Raw genomic sequence first — 14,417 nt, forward strand, 5'->3', positions numbered from 1 at the left:
ACCCATGATGATATTGAATGGTGGGGCAGGCTTGAGGGTCCAGATGGCCAACTCCTGCTCCTATTTTCTTATGGTCTAATGATATAAACAATAACTTGTTAGAAATGATTGGTTTTGCTTTCATTACCCTCTGGAGCAGTGAATTCCAGATCATGACATCTTCTTGTCACCCCTCCGATTCTGCCTCCAGTCATCTTAAGCATGCTTAATGACCCTCTAGATAGATGGTACATAAACATAAGCACACAAATGCAGATAGGGTTGGTGTAATTTTATTTTTATACATTTCAACATAGCTTTATAAAAAGACTAAGAAAGGGTACTGCAGCGTTAATACTGTGGTTCACATACAGATGGTAAAACTTTGGATACTTTTTTTTCCACATTGTAGTTTTGTACAAAAAGCACAGCTCTTGTGGTTCAAGTGTTATTGCAGAAAAAAGGAAAAAGAGTTATTGCATAGAGATCTAGCAGACACAGGTCAAAATCAACCAAGTCCCTGCTGTTAAGTGTATCAAAATTTAATTACATACAACGTACTTTTATCATTAAAAAAATGAATCTCACGGATCGGCATAAGTAGGAGTTGGAAGATGTAGACGTCAGACTGATGTACTGATAGAAAATATTGATCTGTAATTCAGAGACCATAATTCTTTCCTATAAAAATGTTTCGATATAGGAGCTGAGCAACTGTTGGTAGTAAATTTCATTTCAATCCATTATATGGGGCTGTTAACAAAGTTGTCTGTGCAGCAATGGTAATTGAGCCCAAGTCACTCTTTGCTGCCACTATTTTGAAATGAAAGTTCTGAATTGTGCTCTTTTTGTCCATTTGTAAATAGATTTTTTTCTATATTTCTAGGGTAATCAGGGGTTCAGTGTAATATCTCAGATCGTGAGACATGTTCATGGAAGGAACTCTTACCACTTTTTTTGTGATGCTATGGCACTGAAACTTGCAACTGCATTGATTGAGAAAATATTCAAATGTTTTCAAAAGCTCTGGGTGATGCGTCAAGATCTTGGGAGAGTTGAGAAGAAACCAAGGTGCTCACTGGCAGACCCGACTGTAATCCTGGCAGGTGGATCCGATTCCTGCGACAGACAGGTAGAGCTTTCCATCTGGACAGACACAGACCTCGTATAGTCCCTGAGAGCTCCCCGATCCACCCTGTGACCCATGAGGCAACTTGGGTAGTTTCACTGTCTCGGCATCTAGCACCAACTGTTAACGGATGGAAGACAAGATTGTTTAATTATTTTTAATGCATTATCTATTATAACACTTTATACAAATAATACAAATCCTAAAATTGAAATTCCTTCATTTGTTCTCATTTGGTGTAGTTTTCTTTGATTTGCTACAATACCTGAAAATCCTGAATGATGATATCATATAATTTGACATCTTTCCTCTTCTTCATATCAGGGTATGGACAACGAAGTTTTGATTTATCCCCATGTTCTATATAAATTGTGTGGCTGGGGATCCAGTGGGTGTGTGGATCCAGTTGCTATAGGATCCAGTATAACAGATCTCAACCCACTTTAATGTTACACAATTTTCTGCCAGATGAAGAAAATTTGGGTGAGTCCACGGAACTGCAGGCACATCCTATATCCCACTATTACTGCCTCATTTACCCTGGGGCCCAATTATACCAATACAGATCACAACAGGGTTATGAGGCACTTCCTTGAAGGTGGAGGTAAGTTTAGTGGGATCAGATTATTCACCTGCTGTTACAAAGCGTGGATTGTGAATTTTTGGTGTGTAGCCACGTGCCATTACCATTGTCCATTGAGTGGGGCTCACCTCTTCTCACACAGATGGATTTGCTTTTGGGGATGATCTTTGGACAGAGGGGACAGGGTGGCCACCTGATGAGATGCATCAAAGGTAAGGGAGACTCAGCTGTTGATGTTAGAAGTTATGGGCTAAGGAACTCTGGGCAGCATTAGATTGAGAATAAATGGTTACAAATTTACTGACCTAATCGCTGACACCTCTGTCAACATGTGGTCCAGCAGCCCATCTCCAGCACACACCAGCAGTGTGAATTTTCCACCACCTCTAACTTTCATGCTATGGTGTTGTTCTGGGCTGTTGCTGGGGATCACAACTGAACACCTCTGTGCTGACACATCCCGCAAATTACAACTAAATTGTTTTTGCGTCAGTGATTTTATCAGATTCCCATAGCCAGGTGACAGACTGCTGATATTTTACAACATGACAGAATTCCCAAATACCCAATAATCTAATGTGCCTCCAACGACCATGTACTTCCCTCATCAATGTGCTTACTTGTACGTCAGAGGGAGAGGCTGTCACTCTTTTGCTGCATCACCTACTTGGGACCAGAAGCACATTGTACAATGGGTTGGACTGGGCCTGACACAACCCATTGGTCCTCCCCAGCAGCTACACTAACCTTCTGCCTTTGCTCAGCTCCTGATGACTGTATAGCTGTCCTGCAAGGGGGGTGGTCTGTATAGGTGCCCAGAACTCTAGACTGTGCACCCGGAACACCCACCCCAGCACCCTCTGACTGCTTCGAAAGGGGAATTGATTTAAGTAATTAAATTTTTAAAATGTTTTAACAAATATATAAACATACAGTGGAGTAAAGATACTCAGTTAAATTTACTTTTTAATGAAGATCAGCAGCCCCATTCAAATGAGTGGAGTTGTGTTGGGGTAAAGCTCATGGAGTGAATCTGGACCCGCAGTTCAGTAAGTTCTGGATTCACCATCGAATCCAGGAGTGAAACTACAGGTGCCTGCATCTGACTTCCAGCATGGGCTGTAATTCTGTACTACAGTGCAGAAGCACCAGTCTGGACTGTGCTGATGTGTCAGGTGGTTCTCTGTGTGATCCCACTTGACATCTTTATGTTGAGCAAGTTCTCAGTCCCAACAGTCTTTAACAGAAAAGGAGAATGCTGCAGCAATACGATCCCCCGCTGCAGCAATACGATCCCCCTCTGCACCCCTGGAGAGGAGTAAAGAGGCCTAAATGCAATCATATAGGACTATGCCCAGAATGGTAAATACAATTCTAGCCTCCTTAGTTGTGAGTTGTGAGCAGCAACTATGCACTAAACTGGTTCCAGGGCTGGTGGATTTGCCTTATGAGGAAAGAATGAGTAGACCACTCCTGATTTCTCTCGTTTGAAGAATGATCTCATTGAAACTTACAAAATTCTTACCGGACTTGGCAGGCGGGATGGTGGGGGGATGTTTCCCCCATCAGGGGAGTCTGGAACCAGAGGGGACAGTCTCAGAATAAGGGGGTAGGCCATCTGGGACTGAGATGAGGAGAAACTTCTTCACTCAGAGGGTGGTGAATCTTTAGAATTCTCTACCCTGGAGGGCTGTGGAGGCTCAGTTGTGTTCATTCAAAACAGAGATTAAGATTTCTGGATATGAAAGGAATAAAGGAATATGGGAATATTGTTGGATAATGGTGCTGAGATTGATCAGCCATGACCTCGATGAAATAGTGGAGCAACTCAAAGGGCCAGATAGCCCAATCCTACTTCTAATTCTTATGTTCCCAGGATCAGCTTGGTATGGCAATTGTTCTGCCCGTGACCACAAGAAACTGCAGAGAGCTGTGGACACAGCTCAGCACATTACTGAAACCAGTCCCATCTTCACGGACTCTATCTACACTTCTCGCTGCCTCGATAAAGCAACCAACATAATCAAAGACCCCACCCACCCTCCTGCCCCCTCCCATCAGGCAGAAGATATAAAAGCCTGAAAGCACATACCACCAGGCTTGAGGACAGATTCTATCCCCCTGTAATAAGTCTATTGAACTTCCCTCGTACAATAAGATGGACTCTTGACCTCACAATCTACCTTGTCATGGTCTTGCACCTTATTGTCCACCTGCACTGCACTTCCTTCTGCATTCTGGATATGAAAGGAATATGGGAATATTGCTGCATTCTGTTATTGTTTTACCTTATACTACTTCAATGTACTGTGTAATGAATTGATCTGTATGAACAGTATGCAAAACAAGTTTTTCACTGTACCTTGATACACGTGACAATAATGAACCAATTTACCAATTTACCCGAGTAACCCTGGAAGAAACATTTGTCCAGTGGCATCATTACTGAACAAAATATTTGAGGAGAAAACCCTCTGCGATCTGGCTTCAGCTTGGGTATCCATGGAGGAAGCAAAGGCTGTGTTTGAGGCCTTTCCTGCAGGTGTCTGTAGTTGTTACTGATCGCTGTGAAAAGGTCCTTCCAATGTGCTGTTGCAGCACTCCTCTAGCCAGGCAGCTATCTGTAGTTCACTGTCAGAAATGGTCCCTAATGGCAGGTACTCTACGAGCAAGCTTATTCTGGTTACATTGCCCAGGAACTTCTGATGCCTAAGAGAGCCTAGTAGAAAATTCAGCTGAATTTTCAGACTGCTCTCTATCTTACCATTTTGGGCTTCAGTCTTGGCTGAGGAGATGATTATCTTAGAAGATGTGGACTGGCAGTTTACCAGGAATGTACCTTAGAGTGAGGCAGCTGAAGCGAAAAGAAAACATCTCTGAATATCCTGGGGCCTTTAGCAGCAAGAATCTCAATCGAGGAGGCAATGTGAGCTGATTGTCTCCTGCTCTTTTTTTGTTGTTGCTTTCTATGTGTTATTCATTATTTATTACCCTTGCAATATCAAAGGAGTCATGTGGAAGTTAAATTTGACAGAGGTCTATAGAGCTCATTGAAGTCAATTCATGGGATCAGATCTCCGCAGAGGACTGGACACAATCCACTGCTGTCCACCGTAACAATATTCAAGAGAGATTCAACATAATACAGAGTTCCTTAGCAAGTGGCAGTACCACAAATATCTTCCCTGATAGAGGTCAAGTAGGCAATAGAGGATTGTTTAGTACAGATTGATATTTCAATTAGGGGTAATACAATATCGGACAGTCAGTTGTGCAGAATTAAACACAATTTTTAAAAAATAAAAAAAAGTTTTATCCTCATATTAAAAATCCATGCAACTGAATTGGTTCTTAATCTGGATTTACAAAAGAATGCTGGAACCATTTTAAAGTTAATTCTTTTGTAGGGACAGGTGTAGATTTCAGCTGTACTCACCACTCCTTCACTAGTATGAAAAACAATGTCCCTCTGAGAAGAGGCTTCAATGTTTCCAGCTCTTGCTTTGATCTGAACACCTTTTGGTGCATCCATGCTCAAACAACGAGTTGGAGATTCCAGTCTGAGGGCAAGAAAGGTCATGCTTAGAGAACTGAAAGTGGCACAGACCTCGTTCCAATCTATAAACAATATCCTTTATTAAACCCAATCTTTGTATTTTGCCACAACTTGCATTTATATTGCACAATTATTGCAGGGAAAACAACCCAAAGGGTTATTAAGCACAAATTGACATTAAGGCATATTTAAGGGTAATTTGCACATTGTGTAGAGAATATCTAACAGTAAAGGTAACTTTTCAATGATTTTGATGCATGTATAAAGAGTTAATTATTCATTGCTGTCATGGGTCCCGAGTTGTTAAGAGCTTTCATTCAAATGATTTAAAACAAAACCTTTTCTCTGGGCATACAATGGTGAGCAAGATTTTCTGTTGACAATAATGTGGAGTAAATAATCTTATGATGAACTTTAGTGGAATCTTCTATTCTGTCAGAATATCTGAAGAAGGATCCCTGACCTGACATCTTAACTCAGTTCCTCTTTCCACAGATGCTGCCTGGCCTCCTGACTTTTTCGAGCATTTTCTGGTTTTATAACTCCATTTCAGACTTCCTGATCACCCTCTCTGCCTCTTTTTAAGAAGCATCTTAGAGAAAGGTAGAGAGAGAAAGAGAGGTTAATTCCGGAACCTAGGGCTTTGGTAGCTGAAGGCATGGCTGCCAATGGTATGATTGTAGTAGGGGGTGATCAGGAAGTCTGAATTGGAACAAGACAAGTATCCAGGGGAGTTAGAAAAGCAGAAAATACTGGAAACACTCAGCAAGCCAGGCAGCATCTGCAGAGAGAGAAACAGAGTTAAGGTCAGAGACCCTTCATCAGATGTTCTGACAGAACATAAAATACAACTAAAATACATCATAACATTATTTACTCCACATATTTTCAACAGAAATCTTACCCACAATTGCATCCCCAGGGAAAAGGTTTTTTTTTCAATTGAATGAAAGCTCTTAATAACTAGGGTCCCATGTCAGTAATGAATAATGAACTCTTTATACATGGATCAAAATCTTTTGAAAGGTTACCTTTACTGTTAGATATTTTCTACACAATGTGCAAATTACATTTGCTATGTTTTTTTTCAGATTCTGCTGATAAAAAAAGCTTTGTGAAGGATACCTGTGACCTATCAATTTTTAAAGGCAGGAGTGCAGATAAAAAAGGCCATAAAAACATATTGTGTTTATTTATAAGGCACTGGATTTATAAGCATGGAAATGATGTTGAGCTGGGCAAAGATATCAGGTGTGCAAAAGTTCTATACATCTCATGGCAAGTTTTCTTTATCAGGTCGGCAGTAATGCAGAGCAAATCACCCACTCACTTCACAACAGGCTCAAACAGGCCAAGGATGGTTCAGTTCACAATGGCGTGCATCTCAGTATTATGCCATGATAAGGAGCGGCATATCTCCAAGCACTATGTGCTCACACTGCAAGGTAGTAATTACCATTGCTGTACCCTCAGAACTATCTATCACAAGAGCCAAAGTGTCAATTATGGCTCATTTGGTGCACTTTTGCCTCTGTGTTGAAAGGCTCTGAGTTTAGTCCCACTGCAGAGGACTGAACACAAAAATCTAGACCAACTCTTCTGTGTAGTCCTGCACTTTGGATTTGTCATTACATCAGGCTCTTGAATTGCCTACTCAGGTGGACATAAAAGATCCCATTACCCTACTTAGTGGAAGAGCAAGGGGGCCATCCCTGGTGTCGTGACTAATGACCTTCAATCATCATCACTAAAACACGTTGCTGGTCATTCTTACATCTTTGTTTTGAAGGAGTTTTCTGTGTGTAATTTAGCTGGATGATCAAACTTTAAAGCACCTTGGGACATTGTGAAATGGATTACAAAGTCATGAAAGTACAAGGCCCTTGTTATTAGCAATTATATATGTATTTAAAAAATATGAAAGATAAAAATAAAACAGCAGATTAATAGGATTACAGAAAGAAAAACAAACGGAATTGTAATATATATTTTGTATCCTTTAAGATCTCCTCAAATGCTTCACATTAATTGAATAATAAGCTTCAAAACAAGAGCCAACACTGGTGCAAGCACAACCACCAGAATGGGCTCCTTTCCTGCTGTGGCTTCTTTAAATTTATGATGGGTTCAGACCATTATTATTTATGAAGCATTTATGGCTTTGGATTTTCAGATGCATTTATTAATGACTTGAGAATCTCACCATCTTCAAGCAGACTTGGATTTAGAAGTATAAAAACAATGTTCAGCTGAACAATCCAATTTTAGAACCAATTTTAATTTGGTACTACCTATATGGATAGGGGGTATAATCCTTATTAAATATTTAAAAGATAAAAAAGTGAGTCTTATTTATATAAACTCCAGCCATGCATGGTTCCAGATTAGATCAATTCCCAGATAAAAAGTTATGAAAAACATTTTTGACTTTATAGTATAGAACTGAAGCTAAAAAAATGGGAAGACTAGCTCCTGGGAAAACAACTCACCATATATGCTATGACAGTTGCTCAGCTTCCCAAGCCAATTGGTTTGATCAAATCAAGTAATATATGTAAGTTTGTGTTTTATATCTGGAAGTAATTCTGGACAGAATCACAGCAAATGTTATTTATCAATAACAAAATTTCAATGTTAGGTTCAATATAAGGGCTACTGAAGGACCCACGTCAGGATTGAGTTTTGGTCCCTCAGCAGCCGTCATATTGAACATATCATTGCGGGTTTTTGGTATTGGTTTATTATTGTCAGTTGTACTGAGGTACAGTGAAAAGCTTGTCTTACAAACCGATCGTACAGGTCAATTCATTACACGGTGCAGTTACATTGAGTTAGTACAGAGTGCATTGATGTAGTACAGGTAAAAAACAGTAACAGTACAGAGTAAAGTGTCACAGCTACAAAGAAAGTGTGGTGCAGTAAGGTGCAAGGTCACAACAAGATAGATTGTGAGGTCATAGTCCATCTCATTGTATAAGGGAGCTGTTCAATAGTCTTATCACAGTAGGGTAGAAACTGTCCTTAAGCAACTTACAAGGCACTGAACACAGAATCAATGATAATCATTCAGATAACATTGAAGGGAACTTGTGTAAAGTTTTACCTGTTAAGAGATCAATGGGTTTCACTGCTGTGTAAACTACAAAATTGCAGACCATGGGAAACATTGGTGTGGGAAAGGGCAGGGTTAATGGGACTAAAGCAATACTGGAGGATGTCACACTTAAAAGGTGTAAACAGCTACTTGAACTGACCATCACCACACTAAACCTTTGTAACCAATGCTTCTGGTAGTGATGGATGCCCACTGCCATTATGCAGCTGTCTGAGTCAGCAGTGGCAGCAGAACTTGGTGGGGACTGTGTCCAAGTTCACACACAACAAAGACCCAGACCTTTGCTTAAATTCAAAGAGAAATGTAGAGCAATATGTTACTGATTATCACACTCAATGTGTTTCAGGTCTGAGTCTTCTTGATGCCACATGCCAAAAGTTAATAGCAATCTGCATGCATCTGATCACATGTCCTGATATTGTGCTGTTTTAATTCAAGGTATTTTAATTACGTCGGAATTGAGGAGAATTTGGAAAAGCTTGTCAAGAGTTGTGGGTTAGTGGTAAAATTTGAACATATGAAACAAGTAGACTGGGTAATGAAGCAGCAGATTTCAATAATTGGGCAGCCAACACTCCCCTCACCCACTCCAACCTCACATCGCCCAAGGGTGCAGCACTTCAATCACTCCTCACCAATCCCAACCTAGTCATCAAACTCCTCATACCTACCCCTGGACCATGACCCCTCTAACAATAGGCCACTGTCACAGACATCATCGCTTCAGGATGATCTCTCCTCCATAGCCTCCAATCTGATAGTGCTCCAAGCCCACACTTCCCACTTCTATCTCTTACATAATATCCACAGACAGGACTGTCCTGGTAGGCCCATTGTTTCTGCCAGCTCCTGCCCCACCAAACTTATCTTCTCATACCTTGACTCTACCCTGTTTCCCCTTGTCCAGTCTCTTCCCGCCTATATCTGAGACACCTCACATGCCCTCCACCATTTTGACAACTTCTGATTCCCTGGCCCCCCACCACCTCATCTTCACTGTGGATGTCCAGTCACGATGCACCTCCATCCCCCATCAGAAAGATCTTAAAGTCCTCTGTTTCTTTCTGCAACAAAGATTCAACCAGTTCCCCTCCACCAACACTCTCATCTGCCTGGCTGAACTTGTTCTTAACCTTAACAACTTTTCTTTTGATTCACTTCACTTCCTACAAATCAAAGGTGTAGCCATGGCCACTCACATGGGCCCCAGCTATGCCTGGCTACGTGGAACAGTCCTTGTTCCAAACCTTCTCCATACCACTCCCCCACTCTTGTTACATCAACAACTGGATTGGTGCTGTTTCCTGCACCCATGCAGAACTCATCAATTTTATCACCTCCCCACTCCTTTCCACCTTCCCCAGGGACCACTCCCTCCGTGACTCCTTGGTCCATGGATCTGTCCCCACCCACCCCTCCCTGACTCCCGGCACTTTCCCCCGCAACAGCAGCAGGTACAATACTTGTTTTAACATCTCCTCCGTCACCACCATCCAGGGGCTGAAATAGTCCTTCTAGGTGAGGCAAAGATTCACATACACCTCTTCCAACCTCATCTACCACATTCAGAGCTCCAAATATGGCTTCCTCTACATCGGTGACCAAGCAGAGACCAGGCGATTGATTTGTGGAGCACCAATGCTCTGTTTGCAATGGCTACCCTGAGCTCCCAGTTGCATGCCACATCAACTCCCCTTCCCATTCCCACACCGACCTGTCTGTCCTCGGCTTTGTCCACTGCCAGGGTGAGGCCCGACACAAACTAGAGGAACAAAACCTCATATTCCCAATTTCAGGAAATCCTTACCTCCTGTGTGCCCCCCCTCCTCACTCGCTCTATCCTTCCTCCCCCTCTGGCACCCCCATCACCCATTTTTGTTCCCCTTCTCCTCCTGGTTCAATCTCCCCACTAGCCACACATTTAACCCATGATTCCACCTATAATCCACCGGCCTCTGGTTCCCAACTTCACCCCCCTCCTCCCCCACCTGGCTACATCTGCCCATCATCCCTCACCCCTCCTCAGTCCACCATTTACCTACTGGCCTCTCTTACCCTTCCCCCTCTCTTTTCCTCTTTATACTATGACCTTCCTTCTCCACTCTCAGTCCTGAGACAGGGTCTCAACTCAAAACGTGGACAATTCACACCCCCCCCCCCCCACCTTCCCCACAGATACTGCTTGATCCACTGACCCCTCCAGAAGATTGCTTGTTGCTCCAGATTCCAGCATCTGCCACCTCTTGTGCTTCCAGCCAACAGGTAGAATTTGCTTGTTGGCTCTTGGTTGCTGCTAGTGGAAGGTCAGAGCTAACTTGGGGATCAAGCCTCCTAATGAAATATCTGGAGGACCACAGGAAGGTCTTGGACAGGAAACAAACGCTTCAAAAATACCCACCTGCTTGGGTGGGATTGGCTGATCCAGAGGGAAAAAGTTCAAGGAAGGGGCAAGGGAGGGTGTGGGAGGAGGAATGTGGTGATGCAGCAGTTCAGATTGTCTTTAACTTTTCCCAAACCCACAAAAAATTTATTCTCTTTAGCTTTAATAGCCTGCATCTTGTACAATGACATGGAGTCCATTCTTGCTGAGATTCCCTGGTATTACATTGGAAATTGTGCCTTGGATCCTGCACCGGGTTAGGGCTGATTTCCATGGGGATTAGAGGGAACAGGATTAGGAGACAACTGGAAATCTAAGTAACATTTTTAATTATTTCATTTTGCTTTAATATTTTTAATCATTTATGGATGATTAGAATTTTTAGTTAGCTTCATATTTTATTTTTCACTTCAACGTAGGGCTCATCTTGCTTTCAAGGTCTGTGGGGGGCACATGAGGAGCAGAACCTTCTCATTGCAAAGGGGGCCTTGCTGAAGCTCAGACCAAATGGTGTGATTGGTCCTTTGCATCCGGATCAGGCAAGTGAGGACGTAGAGGGGCTGAAGTGGCAATTCCTAGCAGGAGAGGGGGGATGCTGGGCCTACAGATTAATGTTAGTAAAGACATGATAGCACAATTATTTGCTAACATGAAAATCTATTTGTTATTGATTTATAACTTATAAGCACTCTCAATTTTTTAAATAGCAAGTTGAATACAATAGAGTACAAATTACTGGCAGCTGATATGACTTGGACTAGAAAGATCCTTTTTTACACTAGTCAATTTAAAGCTTAGTGATACAATGCATTTAGCTCATAAATAGAAAAAAATCCAGTTTAAAAGTATCAAACTTGGGAGTAATCAGATTATTCCAATGCTCATGTAAGTCACCCATTGGCCCCAAACATCATTCCAAGTTGTGACTGTTGTATCTTCCCATAGATTCATAGAGCCATACAGCACAGATACAGGCCCTTTGGCCCAATGAGTCCATGCCGACCACAGTGCCTGCCCAGCTAGTCCCAATTTCCTGCGTTCAGCCCATATCCCTTTAAACCCCATCCCTCCATGTACCTATCCAAGTGATCCTTAAATGACACTATTGTACCTGCCTCAACCACTTCCTCTGGCAGCTCATTCCATACACCAACCACCCTCTGTGTGAAAAAGTTGCCCCTCAGGTTCCTTTTAAATCTTTCCCCTCTCACCCTAAACCTATATGCCCCTTAGTTTTGGACTCCCCTACCCTGGGGAACAATCTGTTACCATCCACTGTATCTATGCCTCTCATAATTTTAAACATTTCTCTAAGGTCACCCCTCATTCTCCTACATTCCAAGGAATAAAGACTTGCCTGGCCAACCTCTCCTTGTAACTCAGGCCCTCTAGTCCTGGCAACATCCTCGTAAATCTTGTCTACACTCTTTCCAGTTTAACCATGTCTTTCCTATAACAGGGTAATCAAAACTGTACATAGTACTCCAAGTGTGGCCTCATCAACATCTTATAGAACTGCAGCATCATGTCCCAACTCCTGTACTCAGTGCCCTGACTGATGAAGGCCAGCATGCTAAGTGCCTATTTCACCACTCTGTCTAACTGTGATGTCACTTTCAATGAACTATGCACTTGTACTCCTAGGTCTCTCTGTTCCTTACACTCCCTAGTGCCCTACTGTTCATAGTATAAGTCCTACTCTAGTTTGACTTTCCAAAATACATCACCTCACACTTATCTGTATTGAAATCCATTTGCTACTCCTCAGCCCACTTCCCTAAATGATCAAGATCCCCCCGTAAACTACGATAACCTTCTTCACTATCAACAACACCTCCTAATTTTTGGTCATCCGCAAACTTACTGATCAAGCCTTGTGCACTCACATCCAAATAATTTATAGAAGTAACGAATAACAAGGGTCCCAACACCGACCCCTGCGGCACGCCACTAGTCACCGACCTCCATTCCGAGAAACAACACACAGCCACCACTCTCTATATTTCAGTTGATCACATTGATTGGCTGCAATATGTTCCAGCCCAATTTGAGATTGGACATTTTTCACTTGCTTTGCGATACAGGACTTGTGTCTCAAAATTAGTCTCTTTTGTGCCTTTACAATGCAACATGGACCAATTTCTACCTAGAACTCTATTAAACTACCATACAAAGGCAGTTTAGGAGGATGCAGCCCAGGACTTTACCCATGATGGAAAGGAGGGAAGTCCTCCTGTCATTCTCACATTGGATTTGACCCCCTTCTTGAGACCACCGGGAATGTCCTCTGTTTGCCAGACCACAAGTGGGCACATTTGACTAAGAAAAGGGTGCCATTGCCATTCAGTCCATTCCAGATTTTGTGGTCTTGACCAACCTGGGTATTGAAGTTGCCCTGCAGAGTGACCTTGTCATCTCTGGGGATGGACGAAAGAATGTTGTCAGGATCTGAGTAGAACTTTTCTCTCATATTACTGGAATTCAGACTTGGGCGTGTGCATTAATGACGGTGGTAATTGGGTTCCAGCTAAGGTGTGGGTAGGAAGTGTTCAGATCCTCCATTGACCCATTGACAGCGAAGCCGACTCAATGCTCCTGCTTTGAGTCAATGCTCAATTGTATTGAGTCAAGCTGACTCAATGCTCTTGCTCCTGGTTTGGTCAGATTTCCCTTTCAGAAGAATGTTGATCTTTTGCTGACCTCCCTATGCTGTCTGTCCCTGGGGGAGGAGGGGGGAGTTCTCACTGAGGGCAGTGATGCCAATGTGTACCTAAACAGCTCCTGGGCCAAGATGGCAGTTCACTTTACTGCGTGATTACTCTTTGGGTTGTTAATGACATTCTCAGGCTCCAAGTGCCACAGTTTAGGTCTTTCATGTTTTGGCTTCAGTAATGGTGATCTCACTGAGTGTTGTTTCCTATCCAGGAAAGATGGGACAGCCTGTGTTTGAGGTACCTTTTGGAGGCCCCTCCCTGAATGAGGTGAACAGGGGGTTTTGTGAAGAGGGCTGCAGAGACGGAAGGGTACCCCTGGCCAGCACACATCTGCTGCCTGTGTGCAGAATTTTGTATAGAGCCCTCTGTGTATCACAGACCTGTCCCCATCACAAGCCTTCCATTGTCACAGGCCTTTGGGAGCCAACAGAAGCCTGCACATGTCGTGATTAGTGTGGGGACTCCGGTGCGTATCTGGGTCCACTTCATCTTGGCAGTCGGTGGGTGGGTTCAATAGTCCTGGCAGACCAGGACAACTGCGGCCACTTCCCCGGTGCTGCCTTCTTTTGCCTTTGCAGCAATTGGGGTCACAGCCTTTCTCCGCCTGCTCTGCCACTGAGGATTTGTTGGATCATTTCTCACCTGGAACCTCCCTCCTTGACCTTACTGCCGTGGGTGGCCCTGCTGGGATTGCAAGCTCCAGGCACTATCCATCTTGGGGGTCATTAGAACACACACACCTCCCCCCACAGCAAGACAACAAAGTAATGGAGGTCTCATTGCTGCACAATTGTTGGTTGTATTTTACTTTGTATAACCTTTGGTAATTTCATACAACAGCAATTAGCATACCATCTGTAGTGTTTGTATTTATTATGTGTGGTGTTCACTCAGTTTTAATGAACATTTTGAAAGAATCCTGGATTGTGCTGCACTGTGTGAGCCTTGAATAGTTTTATCC

At 42.9% G+C, this 14,417-nt stretch overlaps 1 protein-coding gene across 11 annotated transcripts in view; it reads right to left on the reverse strand.

The window, feature by feature from the left end:
• Positions 1 to 280: 280 nt before the first annotated feature.
• The window catches only part of sgcg (sarcoglycan, gamma), a 427,114-nt gene continuing 412,977 nt past the window's right edge, over positions 281 to 14,417 (reverse strand). For 9 of the 11 annotated variants that reach the window (XM_052026700.1, XM_052026699.1, XM_052026696.1 and 6 more), the window contains 2 exons: positions 5,128 to 5,251; positions 281 to 1,228 (listed from right to left, as the gene is read on the reverse strand). In XM_052026700.1, the coding sequence (XP_051882660.1) occupies positions 1,055 to 1,228; positions 5,128 to 5,251 (298 nt within the window). In that variant the 3' untranslated portion in view covers positions 281 to 1,054. The remainder of the gene's footprint in view (positions 1,229 to 5,127; positions 5,252 to 14,417) is intronic. The other 2 variants (XM_052026705.1, XR_007957197.1) reach the window with 2 other exon arrangements.

The sequence above is a fragment of the Pristis pectinata genome, chromosome 11, assembly GCF_009764475.1.
Source record: "Pristis pectinata isolate sPriPec2 chromosome 11, sPriPec2.1.pri, whole genome shotgun sequence".
NCBI lineage: Eukaryota > Metazoa > Chordata > Chondrichthyes > Rhinopristiformes > Pristidae > Pristis > Pristis pectinata.